The sequence below is a fragment of the Balearica regulorum genome, chromosome 32 (assembly GCF_011004875.1).
Source record: "Balearica regulorum gibbericeps isolate bBalReg1 chromosome 32, bBalReg1.pri, whole genome shotgun sequence".
NCBI classification, from domain to species: Eukaryota; Metazoa; Chordata; class Aves; order Gruiformes; family Gruidae; genus Balearica; species Balearica regulorum.
The window spans coordinates 731,372-751,937 of NC_046215.1; the positions used below are offsets into that span (position 1 = coordinate 731,372).

Genomic DNA, 20,566 nt, shown 5'->3' on the forward strand with positions numbered 1-20,566 from the left:
GAAGGCGTGCAACCCCCCCACCGGGGACTGAAAAATCAGTCTGCAAATCCCTTTCACGGGCAGGCGGGAATCAGGACAAAAAGCCCCCAGGAACCAGCACGGCCAGACTCCATGGTCACCCCCAAAGCTTTCTTGAAGGCCATGGTGCTGTGCCTGGGCAGGGTGGGCTTGGGCAGGGCCGAGAGGGACATGTGCTGCTGCGGGATGGAGGAGAGGAGAGCGGGCAGTGTCTGCAGCAGGGCAGGGGCTGTGCGGGGCTGCGGTGGGGATGGAAGAGGGGCAGAGGGTGCAGGAGGTGCTGTCCTTCAGGCACAGCTGGGTTTCCTCTGTGTGCACCCAAAACTGGGGGCGTATGATGTTTCCATTGAACGAGACTAGTGGGAAAGCAAAGATCTTGACCCCCACTGTTGGCTTTGATGAAAGTCACCAGCCCCTGCGTGCAGTCCAGACAGACCCAGAATCTCCTGGGGACCCGGCCCAGGGACAGGGGAGGAGAGGTGAGAGACACAAAGTGCCCTTCCCAGTGCTGCACCCCCCAGATCCCTCCTTCAGGGCTCAGGGCCGGATCCCCCTTCCTGTCCACAGAGCCCCTGGCCACCCCCACAGCCCACCAGGCATCACCTCCCAGCTCCCCCTTCACCTCCACCCCCCAGCAGTGCCTCCCCTCCCTGAACCCCTCCTGGCCCAGCACACAGCACCGAGTGTCAAATCTCTCTGGGGTGTCGGGCAGGTCCTGCCGTGCTCCTCCCCATCTCACACTTCTCCCATCCGCTGACAGGAGAAGTTGGGAATGAGCCGAGTTTGGATCCAGGGTCACCACGTCTGCAGGGGACAGGAGGAGGCAGAGCCTCAGGGGCAGAGCTGCGTCCTGGGCAGGGTTTGAGCCCCCTGGGGCCAGGCTCTGCCCCGCGGGGCACCACACGGGGCATCTCCTTCCTCCGAGAGATGCCCATCACGGGGCCGGCCCCAGCACGGCCACGGCCCAGCTGGGTCCCCTGGGAACAGGCACCGGTGGGGCTGCAGCCCCAGCAGGGAGGAGCAGGGTGGGGAGGCAGTGGCTGGGTCTGGGCAGTGCACGGGCTGTCAGGGGGGTGGGAGAGGGCTCCTCTTGGCCCCAGCGATGGCCCTCACAATGGCTTGGAAAGGCAGAAAACAGGCTGGAGAACAGGCTCGTGCCCTGGTCTGGGGGGTCTGAGTCCCCAAACACACCCAGGCACGGCCAGTCCCGTGCACTGCCCAGCCCAGCTGCCCCTTGCACACAAGGAGAGGGAGGAGAACCACCCAGAATGGCACTAAAATACGGGATTACCTGGATGATGGGGAAGCGGAAACTTTCTGCAGGCTACAAGGAGAGACAAGAGCTGGTCACATCCCCCATCCGGTGCCCAGCAGGTCTGGGCAGGGGCGAGGGTCCATCCCGGGGCTGGTGTCCCCGAGCTGCCCACCCTGCCAGGCACATCGCCTTGGGCTTTCCCAGAGCCAGGGGATGCAGGGATGGAGAGGATGGGGAAGGAGGGAAAGGGCCTGTCCTGATCCAGTGTTGTGGAGGTTTTGATACAATCCCAAGAGCAAGACTAAGACACAAATGAGGTCAAATGCTGTGTACCAGAAACAGTTTTTATTATGAAAAAAGTAATAAAAAAAGGTAACTGTAACCAATAAGAGTGATAGGACAGAGCAGAAAAGAAAGGCAGAAAACTAAGCAAGACTCTGGGATAGAAAAACAAGAACAGTCACTGCCATGGATCCGCAGCGTCTTGGGGGTCCAAATCTCTCGTTCTGCGACTGTGGGCGAAGTTGCGGACCCCCTCATCTTGGCAGTTGCCTTTTATAGCAGTGGCGGTTTTCACGATGGCACGTGCGACACGGCTCCATGTTCCTGCACACGTGCACACACTTCTTGCAGTTCCATCCCTGTTCTTCACGCGACTGTCGTCTGACAGAGCTGCCCATGACCCCGCAGGGTGTTTTTCGCAGGTTGAAAGTCTCTATGACCCGGCAACCGTCCTTATCCCACTCAGTAGCTGGAGGGGATTTCCATTGAGCAAGTGATCTTTGAGACAAATGTTCTTACAGTCCGGTCTGTCACAGGGCCGAGCACAGAGCGCCAGGGACAGGACCCCACGCCATGACGGAGCTCACAGACACTCATGCGTCAGTCCTGCAACTGTTGTCTCTGGAAAGCAAAACCAAAAATCATTAAGTGATCAGAGGGGACAGCTTCTCATGCCATGGCTGCTCCTACAGGAGCAAACAGAGTTTGGGCAGGTGCCCAACTCTTTCCCTGGGGAATTGGAAAAGACCACCTTGATCCTGGGAAGGGCTCCCTGCCAGCCTATCCCCCCGTCAGCCCACCCAGGCACTCTGGGGTTAAGCCTGACTCAAAGATTGAAGGCTCAGCCTGCTTGAAGCGAACTGACTACTGGGAAAACACCAGGAAATTGCTGCTCCAGGCTAAGGATCAGCAAGGCACAGCTTTGAGCAAGATTTTCACGAGTGGGCAGAATAAGGAGACTGACGCAGCTCTCTGCACCACAGCACCAAAGAGCCAAGGGACATGAAGGGTGATGAGTGGAGGACGTCCCTTTCCATCAGCACCAGTGCAGAAGAGGGCAGACCTGCAGCTGGGTCGCTACTCCCCAGATTAATCCTCATTACCTTCCATGGGGCAGGACATGTCTTGTGCCCAGTGAAGCCCCCAACCCCAGAGCTCTCCTGCCCCATTTTGGGCTCTGTCAACCCAGATGAATGGCCAGAGAATGGTGAAGAGCCATCGAAACCCAAGTCCCTCCCAGGGGGGATCCTTTGCCAGGAGGTTTTGCTGGGGGAAGGGGCCAGAAGGACTCACCCAGCTCTCGGGACTGCAGCCCTGAAAAGCAAAGCCAGAGGAAGAGGGGGTCAGGACAGCAGCTGGCTTCATCCCTGGGAACATCTCAAGAGGGTCTCTTGCACCTTCCCACCAGCCAGACACTCTGGCCATGCTCCCTGTCCTCCCGCCCACACCCCACCGTGTCCTTGTCCCCTTCATTCCTTTGCCCAAAGAGCTTTTTCGTGAAGGCAAAACATTCTTGTGACACCACTTACCTTTTCTTCTCCACAGATAAGCACCGAGGCCAAGGAACACAACAGAAAGCACGAGGAGCACAGCCACACCAACCATCCAGGGACGGGCATTGTGGAAAAAGGGAGCTGAGAAACAAAACCATCATCAGGAAAAGGGATGGTTTTACAGTCCCGTCTTTGAGCAGAAGAACAAAAAGACAAATGCCCCAAAGCTCTAGCTCACAGCCCCTTGTCCTGGGAGCCCTGGCCTCAAGGGGACATAGTCCTCTCTCTCCCCTGCACATACCAATGCTCACCTGAAGCGCACGAGGCTCCGGTTCTCTGGTGCGCTAAAACTGCTGTGAAGGTGCCCAGCCCTCCCGTGCCCCCACACCCCACACCTTGCACTGGGAACCCCAGATCAAAGCTGCTCAAAGCACCTGAGATGTGCAGGGACGTCTCCTGCTCCTGGTTGAGGCGGCTGTTCCTGACCACACAGGACCATTTCCCATGTCTGTTCCCAGTCACAATGATGATATCTTCGATGCTAAACAGGCCCCTCTCATCTGAGGAATGTCTCTGGGAGACCGAGGGGAGATGCTGCCCTTTGGGATCTTTCCACAGCACCTCCGGTTGTGGGTACCAGCCGGCCGATCGACACACCACCTGGATGCCTCCGTCCTCGTAAGCCTCCAGGGAGAGGTGAGGGCAAGAGCCTGTGGCTGGGGAAGAGCCCGTGGTTGGGGTCAGTGTGGGATGGGCTCAAGTCAAAGGTGATGACTGAACCTGATAGCAGACACATCACAGGTTCCACCAGGGCTGGGGTACCGTCCACCAAAACCACCCCAACCTGTGCAGGAACTGCAGACCATTGATGCCAAACAACCCCAGATCTCCCACAAAACAGCCCAGCAGAGCAAGACCCAGCTGCCGAGCTTCAGCACCTCAAGGCAGCATCAGCACCCACCCGTCTTTGTTCAAGAAGCCCCAACGAACACCCAGCAAAGCCACCACATCCGTGCGGCTCTGCCCCAAAAAACACCTCCAGCACCACCTGCGTGCTCCCTCCTGGGCAGGCACTGCAGGCAACAGCCCCCTCGCACCCCACCTCTTTCAACGCCTCCTGTCCTGCGGCACCTCATCCACACACCTGAGGATGGGACAGAGCTCTGGGAGGGACACACAAACCCAGGGACACCCGCACCAGCCCCTGCAAACACCGCACCGGACACAAACCTGCCACCTCCAGCTTCACCATAGCTTCTCCAGAAGAGGCACCATCTGTCACAGTGCAGACGTACTGACCATCGTCAGAGGGTCTCAACCAGGAGATTCGCAAGTCCAGGCGTCCACTGGCGAGACCATCCCTGACCAGCTCTGTCCTCCCATCATATTCCTCCATCTGCTCCCTGTACAGGTCCTCTCCGTTTCGGTAGTGGTGCACCGTTTCAGAGACCTGGTGCCGGATCCACCTGATGTCCAAGCTCCGAGCATCCACGCCAGAGGACAAGTGACATGGCAGCACGACGTCCTGCCCCACAGCGACACGTAGAGGGCGGTCTGGTCCCACCACACTAAAGTCAGCTTGGTGATGGAGAAGGACACAGAGACATGGAGATTGCACCCACGTTAATTTAGGGGCATTGCATGGCAAGGGGCGAGCTTGGCGTGACCTTGGTGCATGCTCCATCCCATGGGCATTACTTTGCCCTCCTCGTGGTCCAAAGACAGTGGAGGAACTGGAGAGGGAGTGGGAGGACTGGAAGGAGAAGGAGGTTTCCTGGGAGCAGAAATCTGCTCCAGAAACCGAACTCCACCCCAGCCAGCCCTGGTGCAAGCCAGAAATGTTTGAGGGGAGCGCTGCAGGACGGGACCGAAGGTGCCCCCAGGGCAAGGGATGTATTGCAGAAAGAGCCCAAGGGAAAACAAAACCCATGCGGGGCCCAGCTGTGGGCTGGGCTCCCCCCACCCCATGGCAGCTCCCCTGACCCACAGCTGCCACCCAGAGACGGCAAACCACCCCGCCAGCCCTGCAGGATCCCTACCTGATCCCAGCCGCAGGACGTGGAGAGTCACCAAATAACTCAGGAGGTTCCCGGGGCTCGCGGGGAGCCACATCTGGGTCTAGAGCTGGAGAAGAGGGAGGGGAAGGGAGGCAGAGGGAGGGCGATGGGGGGTTACAAGTGCTGGAGAGGGGATGGGGAAGAAGGGCTGCACCTGCCCCCAGATAGTCTCTGGAAATCCCACCAAACCACCTGCACCAGCACCCTGACGGCAGAACAAACTCTTGGTCCAGGGCAGGACAGGACCGCACACGGCTCCCCTGGTCAGCCCCCTGCTCTGCCCCACTCCCCCTCACCAGCATTTATTCCAAATCCCTGACAAGACTCTAAAGGAAAAGAAATATTCTAAATCCTCTGCAGAAAGCCAAGTCACTCACCGGACAGGTACGAGCTGCAGGAGGCACCAGGCTGCCCAATAAATCCAACCTTTGTGTGCTTTCAGGTGGAGAAAACTGACTACGGGAGTGCCTTCAGGCTCTTTCCCCCCAGATGAGGTTCTGCATCTTCAACACCAAGAGGGTAGTGACAAAATAAACTTCTAATCACAAAACAGCAGATCAAAAAAACATTTTCTCTGCCAATTCTCTCACATCTGATGATAGGGAGGAAGTGAGTGGCTGGGTGCGGCTCAGTTGCCATCTGGGGTAAAACCACGACACCACCCAAAACCAGGGTCGGATGATCTCGCCATTGAACGAGGCTCATGGGAAAGAGAAGATCTCGACCCTGCTGTCAGCATCGATGAAAGTCAGCAGCCCCTGCGTGCAGTCCAGACAGACCCAGAATCTCCTGGGGACCCGGCCCAGGGACAGGGGAGGAGAGGTGAGAGACACAAAGTGCCCTTCCCAGTGCTGCACCCCCCAGATCCCTCCTTCAGGGCTCAGGGCCGGATCCCCCTTCCTGTCCACAGAGCCCCTGGCCACCCCCACAGCCCACCAGGCATCACCTCCCAGCTCCCCCTTCACCTCCACCCCCCAGCAGTGCCTCCCCTCCCTGAACCCCTCCTGGCCCAGCACACAGCACCGAGTGTCAAATCTCTCCGGGGTGTCGGGCAGGTCCTGCCGTGCTCTTCCCCTTCTCACACTTCTCCCATCCGCTGACAGGAGAAGTTGGGAATGAGCCGAGTTTGGATCCAGGGTCCCCACGTCTGCAGGGGACAGGAGGAGGCAGAGCCTCAGGGGCAGAGCTGCGTCCTGGGCAGGGTTTGAGCCCCCTGGGGCCAGGCTCTGCCCCGCGGGGCACCACACGGGGCATCTCCTTCCTCCGAGAGATGCCCATCACGGGGCCGGCCCCAGCACGGCCACGGCCCAGCTGGGTCCCCTGGGAACAGGCACCGGTGGGGCTGCAGCCCCAGCAGGGAGGAGCAGGGTGGGGAGGCAGTGGCTGGGTCTGGGCAGTGCACGGGCTGTCAGGGGGTGGGAGAGGGCTCCTCTTGGCCCCAGGGATGGCCCTCACAATGGCTTGGAAAGGCAAGAAAACAGGCTGGAGAACAGGCTAGTGCCCTGGTCTGGGGGGTCTGAGTCCCCAAACACACCCAGGCACGGCCAGTCCCGTGCACTGCCCAGCCCAGATGCCCCTTGCACACAAGGAGAGGGAGGAGAACCACCCAGAATGGCACTAAAATACGGGATTACCTGGATTGTGGGGAAGCGGAAACTTTCTGCAGGCTACAAGGAGAGATGTGGTCACATCCCCCAGCCGGTCCCCAGCAAGTCTGGGCAGGGGCGAGGGTCCAGGCCTGGGCTGTTGTCCCCGAGCTGCCCACCCTGCCAGGCACATCGCCTTGGGCTTTCCCAGAGCCAGGGGATGCAGGGATGGAGAGGACAGGCAAGGAGGGAAAGGGCCTGTCCTGATCCAGTGTTGTGGAGGTTTCGATACAATCCCAAGAGCAAGACTACGACACAAATGAGGTCAAATGCTGTGTACTGGAAACATGTTTTAATTATGAAAAAAGTAATAAAAAAAGGTAACGGTAACCAATAAGAGAGAGAGAACAGAGCAGAAAAGAAAGGCAGAAAACCAAGCAAGACTCTGGGATAGAAAAACAAGAACAGTCACTGCCATGGATCCGCAGCGTCTTGGGGGTCCAAATCCCTCGTTCTGCGACTGTGGGCGAAGTCGCGGACCCCCTCATCTTGGCAGTTGCCTTTTATACCGGTGGCGGTTTTCACGATGGCACGTGCGACACGGCTCCATGTTCCTGCACACGTGCACACACTTCTTGCAGTTCCATCCCTGTTCTTCACGCGACTGTCATCTCACAGAGCTGCCCATGACCCCACAGGGTGTTTTTCCCAGGTTGAAAGTCTCTATGACCCGGCAACCGTCCTTATCCCACTCAGTAGCTGGAGGGGATTTCCATTGAGCAAGTGATCTTTGAGACAAATGTTCTTACAGTCCGGTCTGTCACAGGGCCGAGCACAGAGCGCCCGGGACAGGACCCCATGCCCTGATGGAGCTCACAGACACTCACCCTTCAGTCCTGCAACTGTTGTCTCTGGAAAGCAAAATCAAAAATCATTAAGTGATCAGAGGGGACAGGTTGTCATCCCATGGCTGCTGCCACAGGAGCAAACAGAGTTTGGGCAGGTGCCGAACTCTTTCCCTGGGGAATTGGAAAAGACCACCTTGCTCGTGGGAAGGGCTCCCTGCCAGCCTATCCCCCCGTCAGCCCACCCAGGCACTCTGGGGTTAAGCCTGACTCAAAGATTGAAGGCTCAGCCTGCTTGAAGCGAACTGACTACTGGGAAAACACCAGGAAATTGCTGCTCCAGAGTAAGGATCAGCAAGGCACAGCTTTGAGCAAGATTTTCACAAGTGGGCAGAATAAGGAGACTGACACAGGTCTCTGCACTGCGCCACCAAAGAGCCAAGGGACATGAAGGGTGATGAGTGGAGGACATCCCTTTGCATCAGCACCAGTGCAGAAGAGGGCAGACCTGCAGCTGGGTCGCTACTCCCCAGATTAATCCTCATTACTTTCATGGGGCAGGACATGTCCTGTGGCCGGTGAAGCCCCCAACGCCAGAGCTCTCCTGCCCCATTTTGGGCTCTGTCAACCCAGATGAATGGCCAGAGAATGGTGAAGAGCCATCCAAACCCAAGTCCCTCCCAGGGGGGCTCCTTTGCCAGGAGGTTTTGCTGGTGGAAGGGGCCAGAAGGACTCACCCAGCTCTCGGGACTGCAGCCCTGAAAAGCAAAGCCAGAGGAAGAGGGGGTCAGGACAGCAGCTGGCTTCATCCCTGGGAACATCTCAAGAGGGTCTCTTGCACCTTCCCACCAGCCAGAGATGGTCTGGCCTTGCTCCCTGTCCTCCCGCCCACACCCCGCCGTGTCCTTGTCCCCTTCATTCCTTTGCCCAAAGAGCTTTTGGTGAAGGCAAAACATTCTTCTGACATCACTTACCTTTCCTTCTCCACAGATAAGCACCGAGGCCAATGAACACAACTGAAAGCACGAGGAGCACAGCCACACCAACCATCCAGGGACGGGCAATGTGGAAAAAGGGAGCTGAGAAACAAAACCATCATCAGGAAAAGGGATGGTTTTACAGTCCCGTCTTTGAGCAGAAGAACAAAAAGACAAATGCCCCAAAGCTCTAGCTCACAAGCCCCTTGTCCTGGGAGCCCTGGCCTCAAGGGGACATAGTCCTCTCTCTCCCCTGCACATACCAATGCTCACCTGAAGCGCACGAGGCTCCGGTTCTCTGGTGCGCTAAAACTGCTGTGAAGGTGCACAGCCCTCCCGTGCCCCCACACCCCACACCTTGCCCCGGGAACCCCAGATCAAAGCTGCTCAAAGCACCTGAGATGTGCAGGGACGTCTCCTGCTCCTGGTTGAGGCGGCTGTTCCTGACCACGCAGGACCATTTCCCATGTCTGTTCCCAGTCACAATGATGACATCTTCGATGCCAAACAGGCCCCTCGCATCCAAGAAATGTCTCTGGGAGACCGAGGGGAGATGCTGCCCATCGGGATCTTTCCACAGCACCTCTGGTTGTGGGTACCAGCCGGCCGATCGACACACCACCCGGATACCTCCATCCTCGTAAGCCTCCAGGGAGAGCTGAGGGACAGAGCCTGTGGCTGGGGAAAAGCCCGTGGTTGGGGTCAGTGTGGGATGGACTCAACTCAAAGATGAATCCGATAACAGACACATCACAGGTCTCACCGGGGCTACAGGACCGTCCACCAAAACCACCCCAACTTGTGCAGGAACTGCAGAGCATTGATGCCAAACCACCCCAGATCTCCCACAAAACAGCCCGGCAGAGCAAGACCCAGCTGCTGAGCTTCAGCGCCTCAAGGCAGCATCAGCACCCACCTGTCTTTGCTTAAGAAGACCCAACACTCCCAGACAACGTGCTGGGTCTCCTACGGTACAAAGGGTAAAGCCAAAGAAAGATTCAGCTGCTCAGACCCAGGAAGAGATCTCTTCCCAACTCCACACCTAACAGCGTCAGGTCCCAGCCTTGGCTTGGCTGCAGCCCCAGCTCTCAGCCCAAGGAGCTGCTCAGCACCTTGTCCCCAGGGCCTTCACAACATCACCAGGACACCCTTCACAGACACCGCGCACACCCAGCAAAGCCACCGCATCCCTGCGGCTCTGCCCCAAAAACACCTCCAGCACCACCTGCGTGCTCCCTCCTGGGCAGGCACTGCAGGCAACAGCCCCCTCGCACCCCACCTCTTTCAACGCCTCCTGTCCTGCGGCACCTCATCCACACACCTGAGGATGGGACAGAGCTCTGGGAGGGACACACAAACCCAGGGACACCCACACCAGCCCCTGCAAACACCGCACCGGACACAAACCTGCCACCTCCACATCCACCGTAGCTTCTCCATAAGAGGCACCATCTGTCACAGTGCAGACGTACTGACCATTGTCAGAGGGTCTCAACTCAGAAATTCGCAAGTCCAGGTGTCCACGGGAGAGACCATCTCTGACCAGCTCTGTCCTCCCATCATATTCCTCCATCTGCTCCCTGTACAGGTCCTCTCCGTTTCGGTAGTGGTGCACCGTCTCATAGACTTGGTGACGGATCCACCTGATGTCCAAGCTCCGAGCATCCATGACGGGGGACAAGTGACATGGCAGCACGATGTACCGCCCAGCAGTCACACGGAGAGGGCGGTCTGGTCCCACCACACTGAAGTCAGCTTGGTGATGGAGAAGGACACAGAGACACGGAGATTGCGCCTACGTTAATTTAAGGGCATTGCATGGCATGGGGCGAGCTTGGCGTAACCTCAGTGCACGCTCCATCCCATGGGCATTACCTTTCCCTCCCCATGGTCCAAAGACAGTGGAGGAACTGGAGAGGGAGTGGGAGGACTGGAAGGAGAAGGAGGTTTCCTGGGAGCGGGAACCTGCTCCAGAAAACGACCTCCACCCCAGCCAGCCCTGCTGCAAGCCAGAAATGTTTGAGGGGAGCGCTGCAGGATGGGACCGAAGGTGCCCCCAGGGCAAGGGATGTATTGCAGAAAGAACCCAAGGGAAAGCCTAACCCATGTGGGGCCCAGCTCTCAACTCGCCTCCCCCCCACCCCATGGGGGGTCCCCTACCCCACAGCTGCCACCCAGATTGGAGAAAACCCCCACCAGCCCTGCAGGATCCCTACCTGATCCCAGCCACAGGACGTGGAGAGTCACCAAATAACTTAGGAGGAGCCACATCTGCATCTGGAGCTGGAGAAGAGGGAGGGGAAGGGAGGCAGAGGGAGGGCGATGGGGAGTTACAGCTTCTGGAAAGGGGAAGAAGGACTGCACCTGCCCCCAAAGAGTCTCCAGAAATCCCACCAAACCACCTGCACCAGCACCCTGACGGAGGAACAAACCGTTGCTCCAGGGCAGGAAGGGACCACACATGGCTCCCTGGCAGAGCCCCCTGCTGTGCCCCACTCCCCCTCACCAGCATTTATTGCAAATCCCTGACATGACTCTAAAGGAAAGGAAATATTCTAAATCCCCTGCAGAAAGAAATGTTACTCACCAGACAGGCACGAGCTGCGGGAGGCACCAGGCTGCCCAATAAATCCAACGGTTGCCCAGTTTCCAGTGCAGAATTCCTGCCTGTGGGGTGACTTCAGGCTCCTTCCCCCAGGCAATGAGCTGGAGTTCTGCATCTTCAGCACCAAGAGGTAGCCGTAAAATAACGTTCTAACGACAAAACCAGAAAAACCGTTTCCTTATACTGACACTTCCGTTTCTCTCCCCCACCCAGATGGAGAGGAAAGAGCAAGCGGATGAGTGGGGCTCAGCTGCTGCTGTGGTAGAAACAACCCCACCCAAAACCAGGGTCGGATGATCTCTCCATTGAACAAGGCTGGTGGGAAAGCAAATATCTCGATCCCGCTGTCAACATCGATGAAAGTCAGCAGCCCCTGCGTGCAGTCCAGACAGACCCAGAATCTCCTGGGGACCCGGCCCAGGGACAGGGGAGGAGAGGTGAGAGACACAAAGTGCCCTTCCCAGTGCTGCACCCCCCAGATCCCTCCTTCAGGGCTCAGGGCCGGATCCCCCTTCCTGTCCACAGAGTCCCTGGCCACCCCCACAGCCCACCAGGAATAACCTCCCACCTCCCCCTTCACCTCCACCCCCCAGCAGTGCCTCCCCTCCCTGAACCCCTCCTGGCCCAGCACACAGCACCGAGTGTCAAATCTCTCCGGGGTGTCGGGCAGGTCCTGCCGTGCTCTTCCCCTTCTCACACTTCTCCCATCCGCTGACAGGAGAAGTTGGGAATGAGCCGAGTTTGGATCCAGGGTCACCACGTCTGCAGGGGACAGGAGGAGGCAGAGCCTCAGGGGCAGAGCTGCGTCCTGGGCAGGGTTTGAGCCCCCTGGGGCCAGGCTCTGCCCTGCGGGGCACCACACGGGGCATCTCCTTCCTCCGAGAGATGCCCATCACGGGGCCGGCCCCAGCACGGCCACGGCCCAGCTGGGTCCCCTGGGAACAGGCACCGGTGGGGCTGCAGCCCCAGCAGGGAGGAGCAGGGTGGGGAGGCAGTGGCTGGGTCTGGGCAGTGCACGGGCTGTCAGGGGGTGGGAGAGGGCTCCTCTTGGCCCCAGGGATGGCCCTCACAATGGCTTGGAAAGGCAAGAAAACAGGCTGGAGAACAGGCTAGTGCCCTGGTCTGGGGTGTCTGAGTCCCCAAACACACCCAGGCACGGCCAGTCCCGTGCACTGCCCAGCCCAGCTGCCCCTTGCACACAAGGAGAGGGAGGAGAACCACCCAGAATGGCACTAAAATACGGGATTACCTGGATTGTGGGGAAGCGGAAACTTTCTGCAGGCTACAAGGAGAGACAAGAGCTGGTCACATCCCCCATCCGGTGCCCAGCAGGTCTGGGCAGGGGCGAGGGTCCAGGCGTGGGCTGGTGTCCCCGAGCTGCCCACCCTGCCAGGCACATCGCCTTGGGCTTTCCCAGAGCCAGGGGATGCAGGGCTGGAGAGGACGGGCAAGGAGGGAAAGAGCCAAGCACAGAGCACCCAGGACAGCACCCCACATCCTGTTGGAGCTCGTGGACACTCACCTAGTACTACATGTTCTTCCTCTAGAAAGCTAAACCAAAAGCATTAAGTGATCAGAGCGGACAGCTTCTCATGCCATGGCTGCTGCCACAGGAGCAAACAGACTTTGGACAGATCCCCAACTCTTTCCCTGGGGAACTGGAAAAGACCACCTTGCTCCTGGGAATGGCTCCCTGCCAGCCTATCTCCCCGTCAGCCCACCCAGGCACCCTGGACTTAAGCCTGACTCAAAGATTGAAGGCTCAGCCTGCTTGAAGCTAACTGACTACTGGGAAAACATCAGAAAATTGCTGCTCCAGACGAAGGATCAGCAAGGCACAGCTTTGAGCAAGATTTTCAAGAGAGGGCAGAACAAGGAGACTGACACAGCTCTGCACCATAGCACCAAAGAGCCAAGGGACATGAAGGGTGATGCTTGGAGGACATCCCTTTCCATCAGCACCAGTGCAGAAGAGGGTAGACCTGCAGCTCGGTCTCTGCTCCCCACGTGGATCCCCGATTCTTTCCATGGGGCAGGACATGTCCCATGCCCAGTGAAGCCCCCAACCCCAGGGCTCTCCTGCCCCATTTTGGGCTCCGTCAACCCAGATGAATGGCCAGAGAATGGTGAAGAGCCATCCAAACCCAAGTCCCTCCCAGGGGGGGCTCCTTTGCCAGGAGGTTTTGCTGGTGGAAGGGGCCAGAAGGACTCACCCAGCTCTCGGGACTACAGCCCTGAAAAGCAAAGCCAGAGGAAGAGGGGGTCAGGACAGCAGCTGGCTTCATCCCTGGCAACATCTCAAGAGGGTCTCTTAGGCTTTCCCACCAGCCAGAGATGATCTGGCCTTGCTCCCTGTCCTCCCACCCACACCCCGCCGTGTCCTTGTCCCCTTCCTTCCTTTGCCCAAAGAGCTTTTTGGTGAAGGCGAAACATTCTTCTGACACCACTTACCTTTCCTTCTCCACAGATAAGCACCGAGGCCAAGGAACACAACTGAAAGCACGAGGAGCACACCCACACCAACTATCCAGGGACGGGCATTGTGGGAAAAGGGAGCTGAGAAACAAAACCATCAGCAGGAAAAGGGATGGTTTTACAGTCCCATCTTTGAGCAGAAGAAAAAGACAAATGCCCCAAAGCTCTAGCTCACAAGCCCCTTGTCCTGGGAGCCCTGGCCTCAAGGGGACATAGTCCTCTCTCTCCCCTGCACATACCAATGCTCACCTGAAGCGCACGAGGCTCCGGTTCTCTGGTGCGCTAAAACTGCTGTGAAGGTGCACAGTCCTCCCGTGCCCCCACACCCCACACCTTGCTCTGGGAACCCCAGATCAAAGCTGCTCAAAGCAACGCAGCAAACCCCAGCCCTGCTGCTGGTGCCACAGGGTCTGGCTGCCATCGTTGCACCTGAGATGTGCAGGGACGTCTCCTGCTCCTGGTTGAGGCGGCTGTTCCTGACCATGCAGGACCATTTCCCATTTCTGTTCCCATTGAACACAACGATGATGCCTTCGATATCGTATAGGCCCCTCTCATCCAAGAAATGTCTCTGGGATACCGATGGCAGATGCTGCCCACTGGGATTGTTCCACAGCACCTCCGGTTGTGGGTACCAGCCGGCCGATCGACACACCACCCGGATACCTCCATCCTCGTAAGCCTCCAGGGAGAGCTGAGGGACAGAGCCTGTGGCTGGGGAAGAGCCCGTGGTTGGGGTCAGCTGGGGATTAACTCTCATCAAAGTCATCAACCGAACCCAATAGCGGACACATCACAGGTCCCACCAGGGTTGCACAACCAGCCACCAAAACCACCCCAACCTGTGCAGGAACTGCAGAGCATTGATGCCAAACAACCCCAGATCTCCCACAAAACAGCCCGGCAGAGCAAGACCCAGCTGCCGAGCTTCAGTGCCTCAAGGCAGCGTCAGCATCCACCCGTCTTTGTTCAAGAAGGCCCAACGCTTCCAGACAACGTGCCCGGTCTCCTACGGCGTAAATGGCAATGCCAAAGCAAAGATCCAGCTGCTCAGTCCCAGGAAGAGATCTCTTCCCAACTCCACACCTAACAGCATCAGGTCCCAGCCTTGGCTTGGCTGCAGCCCCAGCTCTCAGCCCAAGGAGCTGCTCAGCACCTTGTCCCCAGGGCCTTCACAACATCACCAGGACACCCTTCACAGACACCGCGCACACCCAGCAAAGCCACCGCAGCCATGCGGCTCTGCCCCAAAAAACACCTCCAGCACCACCTGCGTGCTCCCTCCTGGGCAGGCACTGCAGGCAACAGCCCCCTCGCACCCCACCTCTTTCAACGCCTCCTGTCCTGCGGCACCTCATCCACACACCTGAGGATGGGACAGAGCTCTGGGAGGGACACACAAACCCAGGGACACCCGCACCAGCCCCTGCAAACACCGCACCGGACACAAACCTGCCACCTCCAGCTTCACCGTAGCTTCTCCATAAGAGGCACCATCTGTCACAGTGCAGACATACTGACCATCATCAGAGGGTCTTGACCCAGAGATTCGCAAGTCCAGGCTTCCGCGGGAGAGACCATCTCTGACCAACTCTGTCCTCCCATCATATTCCTCCATCTGCTCCCTGTACAGCTCCTCTCCATTTTGGTAGTGGTGCACTGTTTTGGAGAACCTGTGCTGGATCCACCTGATGTCCAAGCTCCGAGCCTCCACACAGGGAGACAAGTGACATGGCAGCACGATGTCCTGCCCCACAACAACACGGAGAGGGTGGTCTGGTCCCACCACTGTGAAGTTGGCTTGGTGACAGAGAAGGACACAGAGACACGGAGATTGTGCCTACGTTAATTTAGGGGCATTGCATGGCAAGGGGCGAGCTTGGCGTGACCTTGGTACATGCTCCATCCCACGGGGGTTGCTTTGCCCTCCCTGTGGTCTAAAGACAGTGGAGGAACTGGAGAGGGAGTGGGAGGACTGGAAGGGGAAGGAGGTTTCCTGGGAGCAGAAATCTGCTCCAGAAAACGACCTCCACCCCAGCCAGCCCTGGTGCAAGCCAGAAAGGTTTGAGGGGAGCGCTGCAGGATGGGACCGAAGGTGCCCCCAGGGCAAGGGATGTATTGCAGAAGGACATCAAGGGAAAGCAAAACCCATGTGGGGCCGAGCTCTGGGCTTGGCTCCCCCCACCCCATGGCAGCTCCCCTGCCCCACAGCTGCTTCCCGGAGTGGGCAAAACCCCCTTTTAGCCCTGCAGGATCCCTACCTGATCCCAGCCGCAGGATACGGAGTGTCAGCAAGGAACTCAGGAGGCCCCCGGGGAGCCACATCTGCGTCCGGAGCTGGAGAAAAGGGAGGGTAAGAGAGGCAAAAAGAGGGCGATGGGGGTTACAGCCAGTGGAGAGGGGATGGGGAAGAAGGGCTAGACCTGCTCCCAAAGAGTCTCTGGAAATCCCACCAAAACACCTGCACCAGCACCCCGATGGCAGAAAAAAACGTTGCTCCAGGGCTGCATGGGACTGCTCCCACCTCCCCAGTGCAGCCCCCTGCTTTGCCCCGCTCCCCCTCACCAGCATTTATTCCAAATCTCTTTCAAGACTCTAAAAGAAAGGAAATATTCTAAATCCCCTGTAGAAAAAAATGTTGCTCACTGGAGAGGCATGAGCTGCGGGAGGCCCCAGGCTGCCCAATAAATACAACGTTTGCCCAGTTTCCGGTGCAGAATAACTGCCAGTGGGACTGACTTCAGGCTCCTTCCCTGATGTGGTTTAGCCCCAGCCGGTAGCTAAGTGCCACGCACCGCTTGCTCACCCGTCCCCCGGCGGGATGGGGAGGAGAACAGAAAAACAAGGGCAAAGCCTGGAGGGTTGGGATAAGAGCAGTTTACTGGGACAGCAAGGGAGAGGGAAACAATCAACAACAGTGCTGATAACAATGGGTGATAACAGAGAAGGATTTACTGATCCCATGACTGACCTACTGACCAGACGCTCAGCCCATCCTGGAGCCATGCGACACGCCGAACCCGCCCCTGCCCGCCTAGCCCCCTTTTATGGTGAGCATGATGTCACACGGTATGTAATAGCCCCCGGCCAGCTTGGCTCACCTGTCCTGGCTCCTTGGGAAATTAACTCTATCCTTGCCAGAACCAGGACATTATCCACCCCTTATTCCATACCATCTATGTCATGCCCAGATTATTTTACAGATCTCATTGCCTTACCCTATGGGCTATCGCTCTAAAATGTCTGTCGAGTTCATTTAGCCCATGGTTTTGGGTTCCATCTGCCATTACAGTCTCTCAGAGCAGGAGCAATGGTGCGTGCTGCTGGATTGTTGCACGCTGCATCCGGAGTCTTCACAGCCGGTGTATCTGGTATGGTCCATGCTCACAGTCTGGATGTCAAAGATGTGATTTTTCAATAAAGTTTCTGGGCACCAGTTGAAGTCAGTTCTAGTTCCATCCTCGTGGCACTTTGTTCAGTTTCAAAGTCCATCCTTCATTAGTTTTGGGCGATTCTTATGGTCATACCATTGATACAGTATATCGCTATTAATATCATGCAATTTAATTTATTGGCTATTTTCACCCAAAATCAAATCCCCTTGGGGTACACACCGGACTTCCCCATCTTTTCTCATCACCCACCAAGTGCACCCTGGTCCCTGAGCAAAAGCAATCCCGCAGATGGGCTTGCCTTTGCCTGAAGCAGGGATAACCCAAACTGGTTTACCCAACATATTTTTCATGTGCACTACAGGAACTTTATCCCCTTCTACTGGGCGTGGGAATTTCGACTGGGCAGGGCCGGCTTGATTGGCAGATCCCCTAGTGTTAACTAACCAGGTGGCCTTTGCTAAATGGGTGTCCCAGTGTTTGAGGGTCCCACCACCCATTGCTCTCAGGGTAGTTTTTAGCAGCCCATTGTACCTTTCAACTTTCCCAGAGGCTGGTGCATGATAGGGGATGTGATACACCCACTCAATACCACGCTCTTTGGCCCAGGTGTCTATGAGGTTGTTCGGAAAATGAGTCCCGTTGTCTGACTCAATTCTCTCTGGGGTGCCATGTCACCACAGGACTTGCTTTTCAAGACCCAGAATAGTGTTCCGGGCAGGGCATGGGGCACAGGATATGTTTCCAGCCACCCATTGGTTGCTTCCACCATTGTAAGAACATAACGCTTGCCTTGGCGGGTTTGGGGGAGCGTGATGTAGTCGATTTGCCATGCTTCCCCATATTTATATTTCAACCATCGGCCTCTATACCACAGAGGCTTTACCCGCTTGGCTTGCTTGATTGCGGCGCACATTTCACATTGATGTATGACCTGTGAGATGGCGTCCATGCTCAAGTCCACCCCTCGATCACGGGCCCATCTATATGTCGCATCTCTTCCTTGATGACCTGAGGTGTCATGGGCCCACCGAGCTAGAAATAATTCACCCTTACGCTGCCAGTCCAAATCCACCTGAGCCACTTCAATCTTGGCAGCCTGATCCCCCTGCTGGTTGTTCTGCTGTTCCTCAGTGGCCCGACTCTTGGGTACATGGGCATCTACATGACGTACCTTTACAACCAGCTTCTCTAGCCGGGCAGCAATATCTTGCCACAGTGGGGCAGCCCAGATGGGTTTGCCTCTGCATTGCCAGTTGCTCTGCTTCCACTGCTGTAACCAACCCCACAGGGCATTGGCCACCATCCATGAGTCAGTGTAGAGGTACAGCGTTGGCCACTTTCCTCTTTCAGCAATATCTAAAGCCAGCTGGATGGCTTTCACCTCTGCTGAGTTGCCCCATACAATGATGTCATCAATGTATTGCAGGTGCTCCGGAGCTTCACCCTTTTCCAGTGCAGTCTGGATCAGGCCATGGCAAATGGTGGGGCTGTGTTTCCACCCCTGGGGCAGTCGGGTCCAGCTGTACTGGATGCCCCTCCAGGTGAAAGCCAACTGTGGCCTGCACTCTGCCGTCAAAGGGATTCAGAAAAACACATCAGCAATATCAATTGTGGCGAACCGCTGGGCTGCCTTTGACTCCAGTTCCTATTGAAGTTCCACCATGTCTGGCACAGTAGCACTCAGCAGCAGCGTGTGACTTCATTCAGGCCACGATAGTCTACCGTCAGCCTCCACTCTCCATTGGACTTCTGCACTGGCCATTCCAAGGCAGCTATTCCAGAAGCCCACCAGTAGCCTTTTGGCTACTCCTTGAAACACCCTCTCCGGAGGTAGTCTATGCCCAGGATGCACGGAGCCTCTGGCCCAGTCACAGTGGGGGGCTTTTGCCACTCATTCCCAGTTAGACTCACTTCAGCCTCCAACAGAGTCAACTGTTGGGATCCCCCCGTCACACCAGAAATAGAGATCGGTTCCACCCCTTCATAGTTTGACGGCATTAGGGTACACTGTGCACCCGTGTCCACTAGGGCCTTGTACTCTTGTGGGTCTGATGTGCCAGGCCATCGGATCCACACAGTCCAATACACTCTGTTGTCCCTTTCCTCCACCTGGCTGGAGGCAGGGCCCCTCTAATCCTGCTCATCATATTCACTGTTCATCTCTTGCAGAAAGGACTTAGAAGTCCCTTCAAGAGGGTCATAAGTGCGATCAGGCCTTCCACTTGATCTGGGGGGCTGCCCGGTGGAAACTGGAGCAGCATCCTTTCTGGAAGAGTTCCTTGGTACAGCTGTCTTGCCTTGTAGCTCATGTACGCGTGCCTGCAGGGTTGAGGTAGGCTTCCCATCCCATTTCCTCATGTCTTCTCCATGGTCACGCAGATAAACCACAGGACACCTCGTGGTGTGTATGCTCCATATCCCCTCTCTGGAGCAGAAAAACGCTTACTGCTAACGGCTGAAATACGGGTCTGTGCAGGTGGGGAGTACGATATATCCTCTCTGAGTTGCTGGACGTCCTGGGACAGTTTCTCCACAGCCGAGACGAGGGAGGAAGAACGGCTCTCTTCATATTGCTGGAGTCGGCCAGCCACTTCATCCACTGTGGGTGCCTCTTCACTCTTCCAGTCAATTACTGCCAGTGAGTTGGCATACGATGATGGTGCACTTCGCACAAATTTTCGCCACATGGCTCAGGTACAGTGGACTTCATCGGGGTCTGTGGGCAACTGTGCATTGTCCGGATCATAATAAACCATCTCCCGCACAGCTAATTCCCTCAGATATTGGATACCTCTCTCCATGGTGGTCCAGACCAAGATGTCTCCTGATCTTTCAATGCCTTGTAAAGAGGTTGTACTATTAATCCATAGTCCATTATCCATAACCTGCACCACCCCGCCATTCCCAGAAAAGCCTGCAGCTCCCTTTTCAAAGTCGGTTCCGGTGTTTGCCATACAGCTTCTTTCCTCTCTGTCCCCAGGCTCCGCAATCCTTGAGAAATAATGAACCCTAAATATACTACTCGTTGTTTTACTAGTTCAGCCTTCTTTTTAGACACTCGCTATCCCGCTTGTCCCAGGAAATTTAAAAGGCTTATAGTGATTTCTGTACGCTTATCAGGTGACACATCATCCACATATTGCAGTAGAGTCTTCATTATGTTGCTTCCATTCATCTAACCCCTTGGCTAATTGATTCCCAAACAGAGTGGGGCTATTTTTAAACCCCTGGGGAAGAATTGTCCAGGCCAATTGAATTTTTCGCCCTGTGCTGGGGCTTTCCCATTCAAATGCAAACAGTTCCTGACTCCCTTTGTCCAAGGGTATGCAAAAGAAAGCATCCTTTCAATTCAGAACTGCAAACCATGTGCCTGTTTCTTTAATTGTTGTAAGTAGTGTGTATGGGTCAGCCACCACTGGGTGGATATTTTTTACAGCTCTCAGGTCTTGTACCAAACAGTACTCATGTGAATGAGGTTTCTTTACCAGCAGGATCAGAGTGTTAAACACTGACTGGCATTCAACCAATAGCCCAAATGTTTTAAAATTATTTATCAACATCTCTAATCCTACTCTAGT

General features: G+C 56.5%; 2 protein-coding genes and 1 pseudogene across 7 annotated transcripts in view; all 3 read right to left on the bottom strand.

The window, feature by feature from the left end:
• LOC142598956 (butyrophilin subfamily 3 member A2-like) overlaps positions 1 to 20,566 on the bottom strand; it is a 40,980-nt gene that overhangs the window by 4,719 nt on the left and 15,695 nt on the right. For all 6 annotated transcript variants that reach the window (XM_075738474.1, XM_075738475.1, XM_075738476.1 and 3 more), the window contains exon 2: positions 15,356 to 15,393. In XM_075738474.1, the coding sequence (XP_075594589.1) occupies positions 15,356 to 15,393 (38 nt within the window). The remainder of the gene's footprint in view (positions 1 to 15,355; positions 15,394 to 20,566) is intronic.
• On the bottom strand, positions 54 to 11,236 carry LOC142598895 (butyrophilin subfamily 3 member A2-like). Its single transcript, XM_075738293.1, has 10 exons — positions 11,101 to 11,236; positions 10,730 to 10,796; positions 9,921 to 10,268; positions 8,910 to 9,191; positions 8,511 to 8,615; positions 8,274 to 8,294; positions 7,579 to 7,602; positions 1,310 to 1,342; positions 641 to 822; positions 54 to 197 (listed from the first exon to the last, which is right to left on the bottom strand). The coding sequence occupies exons 2-10, from the start codon at positions 10,788 to 10,790 to the stop codon at positions 54 to 56; spliced, it is 1,200 nt and encodes a 399-aa protein (XP_075594408.1). The 5' UTR covers positions 10,791 to 10,796; positions 11,101 to 11,236.
• LOC142598896 (butyrophilin subfamily 2 member A2-like) lies at positions 4,294 to 6,884 on the bottom strand (annotated as a pseudogene).